The sequence below is a fragment of the Solea solea genome, chromosome 12 (genome assembly GCF_958295425.1).
Source record: "Solea solea chromosome 12, fSolSol10.1, whole genome shotgun sequence".
NCBI lineage: Eukaryota > Metazoa > Chordata > Actinopteri > Pleuronectiformes > Soleidae > Solea > Solea solea.
Genome location: NC_081145.1, coordinates 18,220,694 through 18,241,333, shown reverse-complemented (window position 1 = coordinate 18,241,333; position 20,640 = coordinate 18,220,694). Strand labels below are relative to the sequence as shown.

Genomic DNA, 20,640 nt, shown 5'->3' with positions numbered 1-20,640 from the left:
AAATCATACAGTGGCGGTGGCATCTTTCTTCGGACAACACAACAAGCACAAGAGTCAGACTTGATCTAATTTGTATCATGATTAACACGTACAGCAGGTACAAAACATACAGAACCACAGCACGATCCATCTCACTGTTCGCTATTTGTTTTTCTGTGAAGTAAAGTTTAACAGGGAACTGATTCAATACGCACTAGCTTATAGAGAGATACAGCGCCACCTATACTCAGACTCGGCAAGTTGTCCGATTGCCTGTCTTAGTCGGACTACGGTCATATCTCGATTAAACTGTGCATGTAAACGTACTGACTGAGAGTAAATGTTAGGAACATCGAGGTTTTGTTTTTTTAATCACTTTGTTTTTTTCTTCCGATATCTGATTCATTTCATTTAATATAAATGTAGGAGAAACTTTTCAAGTGTTCCACAGTACTTTATCCAGTCAGGGTCAAGGGTTCATGAGGTGACATAGGGAGAAGCGAGGGGAATGTGCAACAGACAGGAAGCTTGTTTAGCCAAAAGACAACATTGCTACAGGTTTAAGAGTTATTTCCCCATTCGGGAGCAGAACAGACAGCCTTTGCCCAGACTGATGTCATGAGATCACAGTGTCTCGAGTTATTATCAATTATTTAAATGTTTATGTGCTGAAATAACTTTTTGGAGGGGGAACTTGGTGAAGCTGAAAAGCCTCGCTTTCCAACCTGAGCTGGTCATTTCCATCTGGAAATCCATTTTTAGTCCTGTTTTCAATAACATTTATACAAATGTTGGAAACTCCAGTTTCAAAACAGGAAAAAAACATTGCACATCCACTTCTTAAGACAGGTACATATAGAGGAAAACATAAATCATGGAGTAGCAATGAGGCTCTCACACTGTCTAAACTTGCAAGAATGATTTCATTGCTGCAACATTTCGGTCCTAGACCTCCAACAGGCAAACAATTTATAATTTTTTTCAAAACGAGAAACCATCGTAAATAGAGTGCGGCTGTAGGAGTGAACCATCCAGTGAAATCAAAATCATGATGAAATATGACTTTAAGAGGGATTCTCATTTAGAAGAAAAAAAGATAAAACATGCACCAATAAAATCATTCTTGCAAGTTTAGACAGTGTGCTCTTTGCTACTCAAGGACACTTCCTGATAAGCAAATAAGGAACGGTGATACTGTTTACACATTGCACCCACCTCCCCCCTTGCCACGATACGCAGAAATTATGGAAATATGGAACGGGACGTTTGGCAACCCTACCATCAAGAGCATTAGCATTACCATATCCCGCTCATGTTTATTGAAAAATACAACTGACGGCAACGTGGCTGATACGAGTGTGGATTTACGACGCAATCCGTGTAAATGTGAAGCAGGTAATCAAAGGGATTGCTCACATGAACATCTGTTGAACATGTTTGTTTTTGTTTGGCTTTGGTTAATGGATTTATCTGGAGAAACTTAACAGTTGGACTCATTGTCAGAAGCAGAGTGGCCGAGTGCAACATAGGATGTCGCTTACAGAGGAAGTGGCCTGATTTAGGGTTTCTGGTAATTCTGGTAATTCCCTGTGCAGCCTAGAGTGGGTGGTTTTGTTTTGAACATTGCTCATCCCTGAAGTAATTAGAAATAAAAGTGGAAAATTGTGCCTCGATGGACAAAGGATACTTGAGATGGCCAAAATCAGTTTTCTAAGCACATTCCAGTTTAGGACATAAACTCTAGCTGTGTATCTGATTGGCTGCTGTAAACATAATTACTGTTTGCTTACTCAGCAGGGGTTTTTTCACGTTTGTGTATCCTCAAGGCTTTTAAGGCCATCTTTAAACACTGGAAGATATTGCAAAGTTCTCTTGACCCTGTCATGCATTCTCTCAGTTTTTCTTCCTGTCTCTCCTCAAAACTTCCCTCTCCTATTTTTAGCTGCTTGCTTGCCTCTCTTTTTCTCTATTCCCCTCTTCAACAAGTTTAAATCTCACCGCTTACATGCTGTAGAATAAATCACAATGTGACATTTAATACAATACATTTCAATAGAATCGTACAGTGGACTATACGAGTGTCACAACTTCCATTAAAATATAAGCCACAATTTCAGCATTGTGAGGGGACAACAGTACAGCACTGCTGCATCCCTCTTTTCACAGCCTCCACTAAATTCTATAATTTGTCTTTAAATTCTCTTGGGACACTGACTGTAGAACATTTCTGCATCTTTGGCTGACAGCGGACTGACTTATTGAAAATCAGGAAGTGGCCTTGCATATAGTCAATGAGTGGTCAGCATCATATTAAGTTTAATTGTTAAGTTCAGTGAAGTCTCCTTCACAAATGAGGCAGGATTTGAAACAGGAGGTCTAAATGATCTGAATAAATCTTACTTAAACTTAAAAAAGATAACCGCAGGCTGAATTCCAGGGTGTGGATGCATCACAATACAGAGAAAAGCTAAGATATGTGTATGTTTTTGCCAATTTTTATTTGGCCCTGACTTAATGTCCGATATTTTCATTCCCATTTGCTCATCAGTTCACTGTAGTGCTCGACACAGACGTCATTATTTCTTCCTGTGTTTGAAGTCTTGATCCAGTTTCCCAGGTATCGTGATGATTCATGCTGATTATGCAAAGTTGAGAAAGAGTACGAAACTGAGTGTGGATTTCTGTATGACACAATCTGTAAAATCAATTCAAACTGACACAACTGTTGTAGACTCAGTTACCTTCTTTCTTCATGTGGTTGTTAACAATTACTGTCGTTGTTGGACTTGTTATACAAATGAATGTCAGTGTTGTTGTGACGTTTTTCACCTGTGCATGTACTGTCTTTAGTACTCTACCCCCTTATCCGGTCTGCTTACCCCACATCACACAGCCAGTAATTAAAACATATAATAATAATAATAATAACGATAATAATAACTCCAGTATCAGAACCTAATAGTTACATAAATAAATAACGGGGCTCTTCCTGTGCTGATGTCATGTGTAAATCTAGGCAATCTGAATTGGCAAATCAACTACAACAACAATAGATTTAGTCATGTAGCTCATTTCCTGTAACGATGCAAGCCATTACCCCAATATTTTCAGATAATAAAATCCGACAGATCTCAACAGTTAAACATTAACAAAAGTTAAGACAAGTTCCAAGTTCCCCACATTTTTGGACAATAGAAACAAACTAGCCTCACAGATGTGAGACATTGTGGGGACTTTTAAAATAAAGACAGTTGGAGATCTGAGGTTAATTCCAGTATCTGAAATACACAGTATAATGAAAAGTCCTTCATTCTGGTGTTCACCATGAGATGAGAGTGCTTTGAAAGGGAATGGAAGATGGTTTACTGTATGTTCAACTCAAAACATGCCCATGATTCATTAAGTACAACCTTTTATGATAGATGAGCAAATGTGGATTTGGACAGTGTACTTAAGCCCATGCACCTAAATTAAGAGAGAATCCATTGTTGATTTTTGGACACGTTCATTTCCCTTTCATCTTCTCCCATCCTAGTCTGACCCATTCTTAATCCCCTTTGGAGTAGTATCTGCCCAGTACAGCCACATGCACCTTTCACATTTAAGCCGTAAACCATGTAGTTACTGGTCTGGTTGAGCAAGATAAACAAATCTGGTGACTTTCCAGACCCCTGGCCGTGTATCACACAGCCATTGTCAGTGTGACAGAAAGAGACAGAAAGACCTTAGTGGAACAGAGGGATTGGTTTAAAACATAGAAGGAAACATATGCAGCTTCTTCTTTTTTTTTTCTTTTTTGCAGCATGTGTTTTGTAGTTTTGTGTCAAGTTAAAAACCAGATTTAGCCACAAGGACAAATACATCAAGCTGTCTATGTGATGAGATTTTCTGGCGGGTGAACCAAAAGTTGAATCAAAATAGTCCTTTTTTAACCATAAGGAAACTGTACAGTTTTTTTTTTTTTAGATGTATTTACTTACTTTTGTCACATTTAGCTGCAAGAGTCAAGCTGTCTTTGCGATGAAGATTTTGCAATAGTTGCAATCGAAAAATATGGAACACCTCCCCTCACTTATTCCCCTCCCCATACACACATCCACATGACCATAAGCATTTTTCCTTATGTGTGATAATGCACATTCTCCCCTCATGTGGAAAACAGAATACGTGAATGTAGGTCAGCACCAAAGACTTTTTCTCTCTAACAGACATTTGCCAGGCATTCCACGCAAACTCCAGGTCGGCATGAGCCCACAGATGCAGTTAAGGGAGGGGACCAAATTTGAGTCAGAGCAGCTCACTTGTCCAAACTAGTCCTGCAAGAGCCCGATTATCTGCGATTATCCGATTATCAGCGTCTGACTGGAATCTGCGTGCGTGTCCTTGTTTTGTGCTAAGGATGTATGAGATTGAGTCACAAATGTAGTGTGGCGACATACCATCAGGCCCTCGTGTTCTGCATATGGAAAGTGACGTCATGGCAGTCTGGGTGAATGTAGTTACACCTTGTCCTCTTCTTACTAGACATTTGGTATGCAGTGAAACGAAAAGGAACTGTGTGGACCTGCTTCTCCTTTCGAGTGTGCGGCTTTTCTGGAGCTGCAATGAGAAGACTTTTGGCATACCATTACTGCGGCAGTTGTTTGCTATGAGGCTCGTCATACTGTAATACAGACACACCCAGAGAGCAATTCAAGCGTTAGCCAACAGCCACATGTTACAGCTTTTCTGTGACACCATGTATCTATTGTTGACACCCTAACGTTGTACTGTCTCACGTCTCATTATTAGACATGAATGACTTAATCTGATCACTTCAGATTAAGTTAAACATCTGTATAACACAGTTTAAATTGTGAGCCCACACACGAAATAAAAGTGTCAGTTTCCCTGTTGCTCTGGATAATCAGTGGAACACAGATGGTCTTTGTTCTTTGAATTCCCGCGGGGTAACTCTGTAATGTTGCTGTTATATATGTTAATGTAGTTTTTTTCTGTTTTACTGAGCAACACAAATTAAATTCACCTGAATTGTAGCGTGATGAAGGCAGGGAAATAACTGTCTGCATGGCTGGATACCACTGCGTACAGGTGATCAGATATAGAGTCTCAGATTGACATCTCAAACCTGCCCTGGCAAAACTGAAACAACCGGCATCACTACATACCAGAGTGAGGGGAAGATCGCCGGTTTAACATTTAGGTTTGTGTTCAGACAATTCCAGCTAATTAAAGATCATCATTTTCTTTCTACCCCCAGGCGCCTTTGCAAAGGTGAAAGAGAGCCAGCGGATGACTGATGAAGGGAAGATGGACCAGGACGAGGCAGATGGGATCAGGAAACGCTGCCGGACGGTTGGGTTTGCCCTCCAGGCAGAGATGAGCCACTTCCATCAGCAGCGAGAGGTGGACTTCAAAGACATGATGCAGGCCTACCTCAGGGAGCAAATAGCTTTCTACCAACGTGTTGTTCAGCAACTGGAGCGCACCCTGCGCATGTACGACTGTCTGTAGAGACACCAAACAGCTGCCCAGTACAAGAATGCCGAAAACCGCAGGAGAGATCAAGTCTCAGTGCTTGTTTTATCAAGGCATTTTATGTCGGATATATTTGGCTCAGTTGGAAAACACTTGCAGACGAGTACATTTACTGGAAGAGATAAAAAAAAAAGCCGGTCAGTCCTAGGGGCCATTCACATTTAGCATCTTTGGCATGCACAAATGCATTGTTTCAACGCGCACATGCACAAAAACAAGAGTGACAAAAAGTGACGCATATGCTTTTCTGGGAGCATCCAACCTGCACCGGGATGAAAGAAACCTCAGATGTGACATTGTGCGACCCCCAAGCGCCTCAGTTTAAAACACCTCTGGCTTCGTCCATGCATTTTTAGATGCTACATGCAAATGGCCCTTTTACACTTTGATGGATTCATAGACATTTTTTTTTTAAAGACCTACTGTACCATTTTTATTTTCTGAAATACACATAGGAAGAATATTGTAATTTAAAGTGTTTGTAATATTAAAATAAGAATTCCGATTTTCACTTTTATAGTGGATGTATAGGTGATCGTAGTGTACCACATGACAGCCACGAAACGGGTTTCATTTTGAAATTGTCCCCCTTCTCTCTAACATCATGCACTTTGGCTATTCCACAGACTGATTCAAGATGTTTTAACTATGTTTAACAAAAAACAAAAAAAAATCACAATATATAAACATTCCAGATGTTTCTTTCTTTTTAATATAGCATTGTAGGAGTTTATCAGTTCAAACAACTGTAGTGTAGGGGAATTTCACCATCACTGCCTTTGGTTCTTGATCAGGACTCAACTCGCTCAGGTGTTCACTGTTTTGTTTTGACTCATTTTATCTCTTACTAAGAATCACAGCACCCAGACGTCATGTCATTAGGTTTCATGTGCTTCTTTTTGTTGTTTTTTTCCATAAAGCAAGTGCCTTTGAGGATCTTAGGCATTCTGATGGATTATTGGTTAATGCAACGTCTGTCTTGTTAAGTGAAGTGTTGGAATGATCCATGTTTAGAGACAAGTTTGCACATTTTATGTACTGGCGGGTGAGGGTATGTGTTTATGTGGAGGTGAGTGACACAAGTCAACAACTGTGCTGATCAATTCTTGTTGCCATGGCGGAAAAATCAAACGGACACTTCTATCTTTTGATGTCGCAGTGGATTGTTTTTGCATTTTAATATGAACAATAGTCAGATGGTTGGGTGATGCAGAATATCCCATAATCATTTCATTGTTAAATTACTTAACAGATCTTTGAGGGTTAGTTTTTTTTTTTCTTTAGTATGATTTGTTAGAACTACATTTACTGCACAAATAAACCATTGTCTCTTAAAAGACAAAATATCAAAGTACATTTCTAATATTTCTGAATAAATATTTGTTACCACCCTCATGTTAAATGTGAGAATACATCTATATTCACTTAGCTTAGCATGAGGACTGCCAGATTATTTGTGTAGGACCACAGTCTGTGGATCTATGTGGCTTTATCACTGCACTGTTGGGCGTATAAAGGCCTGACTCAGATTCGTACTGCAGGGTTTTTGTGGAGAGTAATTAATCGGAAGTATCGGAGCTCGATACTGAAACTTAATTTATTGATGGCTGCCAGGACCATAGAAGTGTTTTCATTCCATCAGCAGGACCATGTTGTGCGCTTTCTCCACATCCAGTGATAATATCTGTGCCCCTGTCATCTCCGTCTGAGTGAGTGTTTATCATTAAATAAGTGGTTCCAGGCGTATTACTCAAAGATGTTTCACTGAAACTTGTTTTGCTTTGCTGACCTTAGAGATGTATGTGGAGTCTGCGTCACTGTTACCAGCATTACTTTAAGGAGTGTACTAGTACTTTTTTTCACCTTTTTCTTTCTTTCCTCAAGTGGCTCTGAGTGTTGATTAGTGGTGAGACACTGTTTATTTTGATGGAAGTGGGGGTTGATCTCTCACTGGTGTGTTTGGGTGTGAATGAAAAATAAAGTGAAAATGAGTTTCAGAGTTTGGTTTCTTCCAGCACAAAGACGTGCTGAGTCAGAGTGCAGCAAACAAAATGGGGCGTGCGTGTGAGTGTGTGTGTGTGCGTGTGACTCAGATTTGTGTTGTCTCAGTTGCTGGCGCTGCTTAGCCCACTTTTGCAGCCGTCTCAATGTTGCTTTGTTCATTGTTTGTTGATTTTTGAACAAACCTCTGCTTTTCACGTCAGCATTACGCTCATGCAGTTGGTTTTTTTTGCAAGACCAAAGGTTTTTTTTTTTGGTTTTTTCTTTTTTACACTAAGCTTCTCTCTCTTTTTAAACTCTGTTTTCTGGTTCTGTGATAGAAACTGGAGTCTGCGAGGAAAGAAGAACGAAACATTCCCCAGACAGGTTTCATAGTGACACTTGGCTCCCGTGCTCCAAAGCCTCGTGAGAAGTTAAATGCCAGGCATTTCACATAGGTGACTGTTTCTCAACATGGATGTGTGAGCTGGTGAACTGCTGGAGGTTCCAATGCTTTACTTTATGTCTCTGAAACAAACAGATTTGTGATTTTTCAGTTCGTAGTTTGTCAGATGATTGTCGGGAAGGGGGTTCAAAAAAATCTTAATAAAAGTTATGATGGTGATTTTGTTCTGTCTTTGTCATCTATTAATAACGTCCAGTGAAAACACTGCAATTTGAGGTTTTTTTCCCATGAATGTGATGTGAGCACTGTTCAAATACGTTTTGATATATTCTGTATAAAATATAACACATGCCTAAACACTGACATGAAATGTATGATATGATATTATTTTTCGATTTGAAAGGACTCACAATGTCATGGTTTTCCACACACATACTCAGTGTGTCATGATTGTTGTGAACGGGCTGTAATGACAGATGAAATCCAGGACAACAGATTGTTCTGAATATAATCAAAACAATTCATGACGGCCAAGAGCTTTCATTCACATCTTTGTTCGTGTAAACACACTCGACATAATGATGTAATTGCAAAACTAATGATACACAAAGAAAAAAATTTGCACAACTTGCCAAAAGTCTGAAAAGAGAAGAATCTTTTTTTTTTTCATCATGCTGGAGTCTGGGAATGAGTAATAATTTTTGCTAAGTTTATTATCGGTATGTTTTTTTAAGCCACATTATAGTGCTGTGGCTCTGCAGATGGCAATGCTGCACTGTTGGTTGGTGGTGGACCACTTTGGCCCAGACTGAAATATGTTGAACTACTGGAGGGATTACCATGATGTTTTGCACAGACATTCATTTTGAATCAGAGGCAAATCCAGCTGTTTTTGAGTATCCTGCAAATGTTCTAGTGCCTGCATGAGGTTGAAATGTGTCATTGTATAAAGTCTTAATATCAGTTGGGTGGGGATTTCATAATGTCACATTTTCCCCAAACTAAGTACAAAGCTATTGGCATTCACGCTCAGTGCTTCATTGGCTGTTGCTATTGTTTAAAAGGCCACTCTACTTAAGTTGTATTATTTAATAAGTGATGTAGTGCTTCTCTGGTTAAAGTGCACTCATGTTGGATCCAAGAACTATTCATTGAAAGTTTCCTCCTACTGCGTTGATTCTTTGAGACATTTGAAAAACACCTAACTCAAGCCGAGTACAATATGTTATAATCCAAGCCAGGCCTCTTTCTTTAATATGTTCCAGATGTTTTTGAAGCAAACAAACAAGTGTTACTAATACAACTTGTAGTTCCTCTTTGATTCTTAAAGATCACCACCACATCACTGTCTATATCCTGGAATATCACAGGTGCACTTGGTCATCTTATCTTATCTATCCTTCGAAATGAATCAATCCAGATGTTTCTATTCCAACAGAATTCTTGGGTCTAATTGCATGTGAAGCCATCAAAGGGTATGATGAACTGAAGGACTGGGATGATGTCACCTTCATGACATTTTGCCAGGGCGAGACATGAGCATGAAGAAACCCAAGGCTGACATAGGAAAGAGACTCTGTATTTAAAAGAGATTGGTGAAAGCCAATGTAGATTAAGTTTGTCTGTCTCATGCTTATCTGACGCTCACCACAAACCAGTTGTGGTGCCAAAGGGGCCTCAATGATAGTCAATTGACACATCATAGAAGCTGTTATTAACACTTGCGGTATTGCGAGTCATTCTATTAGCGGACTTCCCTGCAGCAGTAACTCAATTTGTGTGATTGAGGAAGTGGAGGAAATGAAAATCTGTTAAAATTGTCACCCTTGTAGGCTTTTTCCATTGGACAGAAGTGAAGCTTGGACGAGTTTACCGACTTTCCATTAGAAATGAACAGCACTCGTATGGTGTGAAAGAGGAAGTGGTGAAGTGAAATTTAAAAGTGTCTGGAAGGATTAAACTCCTTCATTTATCACAACAAAATAATCCTGTTGGTACTGGATTCCTAATACTTGGGTGTCACATTCAGATTACTCTTGACTCTTAACTCTTAACTCTATTTCATGCCATCAACTTCCAAAGTGACTCGCTTTGTTCCTCTACAGGGAAAAGCTGTTTTCTTTCAGGTCTGCAGTGTGGCTGCAAGGGCAGATGGTAAAAGCGTTATGAGCCAAAGTGCCAACAGATGTCTATTAAAGAAAAAGGAAAAGAAAAAGATGATGCTAAGTGAAGGAAAGGAGCCTTTTCATGTCTGCATAGTCAGGCAAGGTATCACATCGAGTACCTTGATATGATACCTAAAAGAACACAATGTACCCAGAGTCCTCATTTGTTTCCCTTCATTTAAAATGTGTCTGAGCTCAAAGCATTGAAGCAAATGTGTCCAATCCCAGCTCTAAATGAATTTCTCTTCATTTGGGAATAAGCTTACCTGGGGTGTGTGGTCTGCAACTTTGATGGATGGCCATAAAAATGTTGTCTCACCTCTGAACTGTCTGCAGTGACATGGACTTGACCTCCACAGTGCAGAACATTACAGAGTCCTCCTCCTCCTCCAGCATCTGTACAAAAAAGGGCAACAGATGGTCAAAACACTGCACATGGTGAGTCTGGTAATCCCTCCTCCTGCCTAATGCAGGGGGCCAATCACAGCAGGGCTACAAACCAACATTCAAACCAGATTTGTGGCTTCATTGAGTTAATTTAGAAGGAGAATCAAGGCATTGCAAGTCTTTTGGTGTAATTTAAGTCTCCTCATTGAATTACTAAAACAACAAACAATCTATAGAAATCCTACTTTCTACTACTTTTTTCCCCCCTCATGTTTTGATCAATTGTGAGCTGTTCCTTTACTCACAACATTTTAAGTTCATCTATTCGCCAATCATCAAATCTAATGGTGGATTCTATATCTATTCTTTATATGCTGGTAGACTGAGAAAGAGAGAAAGTTATTAGAGAGAGAGAGGGAGAACAAGCACCATGGTCAAGTCAACACCTTGCAATGACAGTAATATTATGAATAAAAAGAATGAAACCCCCAGACCCTGGCTCCATCCATACACCAGAGACCGTCCACAGCAGACCCACAGTCCATCCGGCCCAAACCCCAAAGTCCTCCAGGACAGGGCAGCCCCTCTGTGTCTACCACCATATCCCCCCCAGAGATACTTAAATTAAAAACAAAATATAGAGATAAAAATATTTCTGACTCAAAAAGGTGGAACTATGCGTGAGGGCAACACATTATGCAATAGTAAACACTGCAGTCCAAAACAGACTGCAATGATATGATCTAGCTTTGGTATGGCACATGCCATGTCTAATGCAACAGGTGTTCAGTGTGAGGTACCCCATGGTTTGGTGCTGGGCCCATTCCTCTTCCTCTTCTCAGCGTATTCTTTCCTGTAACTTTAAGACTGATATACTTGGTCACTAATTACACAGTCACAGTCCTATTGGTGACTCAGCATTGCAGAAATCTTGGAGATCATATCTACTAAACATCTGGCAACTTTTAGTCACATCTTTATTGATATTCAGTGAGACTACTGTAGTTTATTAATTTCTGGCATCAGTGAAAAGTCCCCCTCTTGTCTCACATCTCATCCACAACTCTGCTGCCAGGATTTTAACTCTAATAAACATGATGACATATTTGTTTCCTTACCCTGGCACCCTGTTGTTTTTAAAGTAGCTTTTTATTATTTATTGATTACTCACAGAGCTGCAAAAGGCCTCGCTCTAAGTTTTCTTCTTTTTTTTCCCAGATCTCTTATTTTCCTTTGCCCCTCCCAAACAGGGGGTGAATAACCTGCCTGAGGAGGTCAGAGCTACACATTCACACTGTTGCCTTTTAAATCATATATCATTATACTTTGTTGTTTGTGTCAGGATAAAGTAAGATAAGGCACATGACATGAAGGTCTGAAGGACCTTGACTGGAAAGACCTTACATCTTTGCCTGCTTTGTCTCTCTTTCTTACGTTTTATGTCTCTCCATCTGCCCTCGTTCACCTCCCTGATTCATTTCTGTCCACCCACTCATTGATAAAGAGGAGGAGGTGACCTGTGCTTTCAACTGAGTGGTTCCAGATGCATCCTACTAACAATCAGAAGAGAGAGAGAAAGAGCATTTTAGGTTTCTGAAGAGGTTTCTTACCTATGCAACCTACATCATGTGATGCTGTCCCCTATTGTACACAGGCTTGGTCACAAAATATAAATGGGAATATTCATCTAGGCTGCACCAGCTCAGTTTAGCTGCATTATAGTTAACTCTAATCCCCATGCATCTCTAAATAGTAGTGATTGTGTGTGGATCAAACGTGGTAGCACTCTCATGGCTCCACTGTTTGGTCTGATAGTCTTACAGGGCACTTACGATAAAATTACCCATTTTATTGGTCGGATAAAAATTTTAGCTGAGTCATGTTTGGGCTGTGTATTTCTCCTTTTTGGGAGAATATTTGTATTTGTTATTTGTAACACAGTTGGAGAATTATGTCTTTAAAATGACTGGGCACAAATGTGTTGTTAACAGCTTCATAAATAGTCCAAAATGACTGTATCGGACAAATATCGGTATCTGTAGATACTTGAGTTTGTGATATTGGCATCGGACACAAAAAAGTGGTATCGTCCCATCCCTAGTATTAACATTTTTTACACTCTCCCTGACACTCAGCTACCAGAGAGGACTTTCCAGTGGGTTGGACACAAAATGACTTCACATTCTTTCCAGATAATCCTTTGCAAGTTAATGAGGTCACACCAGTCTCAATAGGGCTGCAAGGTAAAAAAAAAAAAGAAAACCTCATAAAAATCATAAAATCGTTTGTTCTCCTACTGACTTAACTACACAAAAAGCATTTAGAATTAAATCTCAGTGTATATTATGACCATGAGAGGCTTTCATTTGTTTATGTTGCTTTACTTAATAATCTCTTCTAACTTCAAAACATTTCAAAACAACTTTGGGCTTCACATCAAATTTGTCCCTGTCAGCTGAGGTTTCCCACCAGTGGATCTCCAGCCAGGCTGTCAACGTCCCCTCTGGAGACAACAACCATTTCCTCAGAACACAGTCTGCATTCCTGAGACATTGTCCACTGACTGTAAACAACATTGTTTGGGGGGAGTTACCTAACTGTCCGATTCTCCTCTCCAAAAATCTTTAATGTGCATCTTCAGCTCGCTCGACTGCCAGTGTCTGTATGTTTGTGGCTTATGACACTGAACTGCAAACACTTAAGTACTTCAGACAACTGCAGTGGATCTGCTGCGACTGTGTTACAAACTCCAGATTTCCCCCCCTTAAGACACTGGTGCATTACTGAGCTGAAAATTCCTGGAGAAGATGTAAAGTCCTTGGTTTTGGTTCCCGGCAGAGACAGCACGCAGTGAGTGGAAGTAATTAAACAAAATTCTGAAGAATGAATACGAATAGGAGGCAATTAAGAGGCAGCTGAGGAAAATCTGACTGAGAATGTTCATTTTCACAACATGAAATGAATATACTCTTGCGTACACGGATTCATTTGTGTCCCACTACAAATTGTAATGTGGGGCCTGACACTCTTTATGCAGAGAGCCCATGTCTTAAATTTTGAAGACTGTACTTAAGAGACAATGCACAGGGTTTATGAGGAAATCATAAACAAAACTGCTCTCAGTTCTCCCATTAATGTGTGCATAATTGTTTATTTCATGACAGCAGATGGCAGGACCTTTGACTTTACACTTAAACCTTGATAGGAAATGGACTGAAAAATGCTGCAATAATGAAGCTGTCATTGTGTTAGCATCAAAAACCAGTGTAAACAAATATCGTGGAAAAAGCTCCGTCTTGACTGCAAAATGCAAGTACAGTTGTCCATAAGGGATGACTGTTTTGTTGTGAAGAGTAGAAGCCAAAAACAGGTTTCGAAATCCAAAAATCTGAGCAACTGACAAAAAAATAGCCCAAAACTAAACAAAATCACATGCTTACTGATTGATGAACAAACTGATTTAACCTTCAAAAGGGAGGAGGCGTGGCTGAGCGCTGGAATCACAACAGCCCCAGCCGTCCAAACACTCCAGTCTGGTCCGGTTGTCTCATACTAAAAAGGCTCTGCCCCCAGTTCCACAGGGACGGAACAATCTGTCTGTGGAATGGACAGAGCAAATGCCAACACTGGATATTAAACTGTAGAAATTACAGAAGCAAGCGTGATTAGAATGCTATTCTTGTTCCAATAACACTGACATCCAGTCATAGTTATTCAATACTCCCTGATGTGCAAAACACATTGCTTCATATTTCCACACAACTGCAGTTCAGCCAGTATACATCACCACTCACTTTTAATGAGTTTCACTTTCCTCGCCCGCAGTGCTCAAGATTGTGACTCTTTTTTTTTTTTAACAATTTGTTTTCCTAATCTAGGAAGAACACCAAACTGTTGTCAGGCAGCTTGTTGGTCAATATGCATGAGAAGGCAGATTTAGGCATTCATACAGGAGAACTTGCATAAGAGCTAAGGCTAGTTTTCCCCAGATAACAGGCTACACTCATAAGTGTTTTAAAAGATGGTGAATTTACGTTAAGTCAGATATTCCCTTGTTAAATTGTATTACGCCATAAGAAAACATACATCGGAAACCAAAGCAGGACCAAAACTAAACACACTGCATCCTTCTTTTATCAATTCAATAACACTTTAAAAGGTCAAATTAAAAGTAGGAATTAGATAGTATTATCAGAGAGTGCACAAATAAGATTGGGTCATACAGTGCAGTGTCGGTGTTTAATCTGTTCACATCAAGCCCTGTACAAATGTCAGAGCTCGGGGGGGGGGGGGGAGATAAGAAAAACTCCTCCTGCTTGTTCAGCTGTGGAAGTTTGCCAACATTTTTCCCCTCTCGTCTGCAGCTCGGTGACTTTTATTTTTTGTTCCACTATGCTCTGCTCACTGATTGTGGTGTTAAGCATTCCTGGGTTGTTGGAGACTAAACTGTGAACAGATATTACCATCAATTAGACAGACAGAGTTACACACTTAAACATTGGAAAAATAAACGTTCTCTCTTTTGTAAATTTTGTCATGACAAGAGAAAAAAAAAAAAAGATAGTCTCATGTATATCTGTTTTAGTTAAACATCTTTTATTGCTCATTAGCAGCTGTATAATTAGCACAAAAAAAGAAAAGCCTTTTTTTTCCGTCCACTGTGCGACTTCACATTGTGGCGGCCTGTATAATAACATCAGTGATGAAAAACAGTGGAGTCAGACAGCTTTGAGTGAATTTCCAGAAGCCCTTTCCCTTAAAATAACTTCCCAGTCAGTCCCTGCATACCACGTCTCTGTGTGTGCGCGCCGAACCCCCAGCCCGCCCTGATCTGACCACCGCCGCGTCTCTCTCTCCCTGCACATACACCTTCAGAACCACTCTTCCCCTGGTCCGGTTACTGTTTGTTGCCTTTATCCTTTATTACAAAAACCCGCCGTTCACAAAACAAAAACACAAAACTGTGACTGAAAACCTGTTCATGCACAGGCTTTTAAACTGGTGTAGTTTGTTCCGCTGCTTCCTGTAGTGACACAATAAACCCTGGAGTTAGATCTCCACCCCATCAGCTGGAAAGGAGCTCCTCTGGAGCTCTTGGGGAGAGGTAATGAGGGTTCCACCCTGGTGTTTTCCTGCTCGGTCCAGCTTTTTGGCCCGCCTTCATGGACTTTGAGGGCATTCAGATGGATGAGGGGATAGTGAGGAAGGAAGTGTGCTTTCTTTGACGGTGTCTTGTCTGCTTGGTGTTTTCATATGTAATGTTGCAGGCAAGGTTGGAAGGCAACGTTAATTATGTTCTTGGCTCTTTTCTGCAGTGCGTACCCAGCCCACTGCAGGGTATTACACACACACACAGACAAACTCTCAGTCGCACAAAACACAACAGACATTTCCATGACAATAGTGTTCCAGCCAGTGGGAATAACAAAGCCGGGCGACCACAGTGCATTTCTCACCGAGGAGGAGACGGCGAACGTGTCACTCAGAGCCAGACCAGCGGAGTCATGTCACGTCACAAAAGCAAACAAATAAGCAGTAGGACTTCAGAGGGACGTTGGTGCAGAGGCAACGCTGAGGAATGAATCGTGTGAATAAATCACTGGAAATCTTAATTAAGTGATTAAGAAACTGCGTCATGTTATTTGATACTACACCACGGCAAAAATACAAAATAAAACCGTTCCTGCAGGATTTTACAGTGATTCTTTCTGTGGGTATATCTCTGATGTCAGATAGTTTATAAACCACATTCAGGCTATCGCCTCAGTTGAATCCATGCCTCTGCTCCTACAGCCACTATAGGCGTGTTGCCTTTAATGGCATTTCGGCACAGAGTTAATGTGATTCTCATTAAAATGGTATAAGATGCCCAACTGTGAGTGGAATGTAGCTCCGGGGACATAGTTTATGGTTCAAAGGGAGGCACAGAACTATAGCATCCATGGTCGTAATGTAACATAACCTGGTCCTTAATGGTCTCATTAGCTTTGTCATATGCGAGACAATCATCCTCACTCATGTTTCATGCTTTACTGACAAAAACCTTTAAACATATCCAGTAACCTCTTAAATCCCCATCTATGTGGTTTGCAGGCTCTATTGTGCAAAAGCTACAACGCTATTTATTAACTGGGCTGCGACACATGGTGAAGAAGTGGCTCGCACCGTTGCCTTGCAGCAATAAGACTTGGGTTTGTGACACAGTCCGACTGAGGGCCTTTCTGAAACCGGAGAACCCGTACTCCAGATTCTCTGGTTTCCTCTCATAGTCCCAAAAACATGCAGAATTGGACCCTCTGAAAATTGGACCAATAAATTGCCCATAGCTTTTTATGTGAGAGTGAATGGTTGGTTGTCTCTGTGTGTTTACCCTGTGACGGACTAGTGACCCGTCCAGATTGTAACCCCGCCTTTTTGCTCCATGTCAGCTTGGATCGGCCCCCCGCGACCCTCATGTGGAGGATAAAGCAGTAGAAGATGAATGAATGAATGAGTGAATGTTAATGGTTGCAAATCATAAAGAAAGCAAACACAGCACATGGACATAATGCGTCCCTGAGTTGACAGCTCTTGTACTCCACAGTTAAATATACAGTTATATTATTATTACTGCTGTAGAAATGTGGTTCTTCGTTTTTTTTGATTACATATATTTGTAGTGATGAATCATGACTGCTCTTCACTTACAGATTGTTTTTGGAGTGTGAGCTTTAACACAACTCTTGTTTTGTTGTCATTTTGTGACATATTTGACGTGTTTAATGTTATTCCGTGACTCAGGAAGACAAACTAACCTCCAGTGTGTAGGAATTTGGGACATCGCCACTCAACCTCCCCTCTTCTGCACTCTGTCAGAGAACGACATTGGCCTTCACCAAGAAGTAAGGATGTTGTCCTTCTTTGTTTGGGCAGTAAGCTTCCACTTCAAAACCCTCTGTGTGATTTGCTGTAGAAACATGACGACAGCACAAGATGGAAATCTCCCTGAAGCCTAACGTACATAAAAAAAGGGCTTATTCTGAAGCTATGAAACCAAACAGCTTTTATTCTAAAGCAATTATACACTTACACAAACATACATACGAGTATTATATTCCATTTCTGCCAATAAACCATCCTAAATGTTACACAATGAACCTTCACATGAAAGTAAATGTTTTCATCAGGAATGGACAGATGTAGTGTGGACATTTTAAGAAATGGTGACAGGATTTGTTCTTTTTGAAGATAGAATGCACACACACACACACACACACACACACACACACACACTGTACAGTGGGTAACAGGCAGAGCCACAGAACACCATGGTTCCTCCAGCTGTCTGTCCTTATGAATGAAAGAGCTTTCTTTCTCCAGGACTGACCGCAGCAGCAGGCTGGTGTGTGTGTGTGTGTGTGTGTGTGTGTGTCTCACCCCAGCCCGGGAGCTGACACTCGTCTTCTGACCCGAACATACGGCCCCAGAGAAAACCACCTCCTCACTAACAGCTGTGTTTTACACACGTTCACAACGGATCTCTGAAACCACGTTTACAGTAATCACAAATTATAATATTATGACTTATTATTACTTTAGAGCATTTTATTGTCTAACTGTGGTTTGATTTGGGATGATCACAACAGATAGTGAAACATTCTAAATCAGTTTTTCTGTTCCACGCAAACTTACTTCTCTGACTTTCACACGGTCAAAGACGAGCTCGGAGACAGATGCAAAGTTCAATGTCCTTCAGTTAAAATTGGCACACAGGAAATGAGTCCACACAACAAAAGGAACCATGGGGTGAAAGATAAGACGTAAACTACAAATATTCAGAAAGGATTCAAAACACTATGGGACTCTTTATGAAAAGGCTGTTACATGCACTCAGTCGTACAAACTGAGGCAGGAAACACAGGAGAGAAAGATGCAAAGACGCCTGAAATTAGACATTATGTATTAAAAAGTAAAAAGAAGAAAGAAATTACAAGGAAGAGATTCAACTAACGGGATGTCTTAGAAGACTTAAGGAGATACACATTAAGTACATTTTGATGAACAGGGTCAAAAGGTCAATCAGTGAAAGCTTCTTTTCCACGTACAGCTCTGCCTCTTCTTCCCTGTGACACATTGTTTTCCACTGAACTGAATCAGAACTCAACTCGCCCAAAATCTACACAGCACGACACGACGGCTCCTCCCAGACTGTTTAGATTCGCAGCAGATACCTGAGAAGTGCAGCAGCACGGCAGCTTCTCCAAATGTAACGTCAACCATTTTCCCTCCAGAATGAGAAGTGAACAGGAACTTGCTGGTGACCACATGAATTTGAGAGAAGCTGTCTGGGGGATTAAGCTCGACAGCAGTGACGCACCACTCAACCAGAACATGTTGGTTTTTTTTTTTCTTCTCTGAGGTTGCATCTTTCCGTCATGACGCGAGAGATGTCAGGGGAAGGTGAGAACAGCATGCATCGAAACACGTCCAGGTTCTGTGGTTTGTTTTCCGCTCATTCCACAAATAGCGTCTCGAGGCCTGATGGAGCCTGGAGATAATGTAGCCGAGTGAAATCCAAAGCAAACAGGCATGTTTCTTGTACTGGGGCTGACTCAGAGCTCACGCCAATGTCAACACACGCAGCTCAGACTTATATTGAAGGTTAACAAGCAAACTAATATTCTGAGAATCTGAGAGGCCGACGAGAAGCTCACTCGGTTACCTGATACTCTGCATTTATAGTCATTGTAAATGATTGTTTTTGAATCAAAATGACACCACGTTGTGTATTTTTTAACATAAACTGGCACAAGTACACTTTTGTTTCTTGTCCTTAATTCCCACAAAAGGTTCTTTTTCTTTTCTTTTTATCTTCACCAGCTCCTCCTCCCTTCCTTGAGTGTTTTCATTCCTCTCGGTCTTTAGGGAGAAAAGAGGAGGCGTTTTGTTTCCAAACTGATGCTGGATAACATCTGCCAATCAGCAGCTCAGCCTCTCCAACCAGGCCAAAGCATAAAAGAAGAGTCATGGTTTGGAAAAAACAAAAAAAACAACAACACATTTTCATCCAAGTCAGGAATCTGGGATCTACCAAAACAAATTCAAAACTCCAACACATACGTACAGTCCAGTGTGGGAGTGGACAGTGGACAGTGGGTGGTGTCACTCACTAGTAGGAGGAGAACATTATTTTCTTCCTTGTCCATGTTCCCACAACAAAGTTAGTCGTCGAGCTGAGATAAATATCACCATAATCACTCCTTATAACAGGAAAAAAACTATGCTTTTTTTTTTTCAGTCAAGTCTATATTTTTTTAGTTAGACTTCCCTGCTGATGATGAATATGTTTAATTTTGCTGAGGTCACATGCACTAAATATACCGTTGAACTGAAATTATACTGCATATGTGCTTCATAACAATCCCGTGGGTTGTTGCTTGTGTCACAATCACTTTCACCTCCATTTTGGCTCATTCAAAAATAGCATAATTCAAATGGACCAAGTCTTTCTGCTAGTTTTCGGTTTTCTAAACGTTCAAAGTCAGGTCTGGAATCGCAGTGACTGTATCTGAGGGATCGGATTCACTTTCATTCTTTCCTTGTGTTCTCATATACTGAGTTAAGTTTAGAATGACACAGGAGAACCTTCTGTGGTCGAGGACTATGACCTGGATGACTGGGAACTTTGTTGTGATCATATGCAAAATACATTCAAACTTGAGACTTGACATCAACAGCACAGACAATGACACACGCAGACACGTGGAGCAACAGCTGTAAGGGAAATATCCAGCTGCAGCCCGAGCGCGTTCCTTAGACCACGCCTTTCAAACAAAAACACGCCCATTCACGGCAGGAGAAGACGTCCAAAACACGCCTACATCTCCACCCCCCCTCTCCCTCTAAACCCTCACCCTGCAGTGTTCATGCTTCCTGGCTGCAGCGGAATATTCCTGTCAGCATATAAAAAGCTGCAGAGTGAGCAGAGACTTTTCAAAGCTGAGAAAAACGTTAAAAGCAAAAGGCCACTCACTGGAAACAATGACGGACGGAGGCTGCAGAGGACTCGCTCACTTCTCTGGCTTCTTCTCATGTCTGTCTGACTGGCTGCTGCTTCACCCTAACGCCATCTGATGGTCAAACTATGCACAGCAGGAGACAATAAAATGTTGACAAAAAGACGTTTCCCTGGGAAAGACGCGCCAC

The 20,640-nt window shown here is 40.8% G+C and overlaps 1 protein-coding gene and 1 long non-coding RNA gene across 2 annotated transcripts in view; one reads left to right on the top strand and one right to left on the bottom strand.

The window, feature by feature from the left end:
* snx33 (sorting nexin 33) overlaps positions 1–8,122 on the top strand; it is an 18,213-nt gene extending 10,091 nt beyond the window's left edge. The window contains exon 2 of the mRNA XM_058645016.1: positions 5,240–8,122. Within this exon, the coding sequence (XP_058500999.1) occupies positions 5,240–5,493 (254 nt within the window). The 3' untranslated portion in view covers positions 5,494–8,122. The remainder of the gene's footprint in view (positions 1–5,239) is intronic.
* LOC131469734 (uncharacterized) overlaps positions 1–20,640 on the bottom strand; it is a 27,874-nt gene extending 7,234 nt beyond the window's left edge. The window contains exons 1-2 of the long non-coding RNA XR_009241834.1: positions 20,468–20,640; positions 10,335–10,464 (exon numbers count right to left, since the gene is read on the bottom strand). This is a non-coding gene — a long non-coding RNA (uncharacterized LOC131469734). The remainder of the gene's footprint in view (positions 1–10,334; positions 10,465–20,467) is intronic.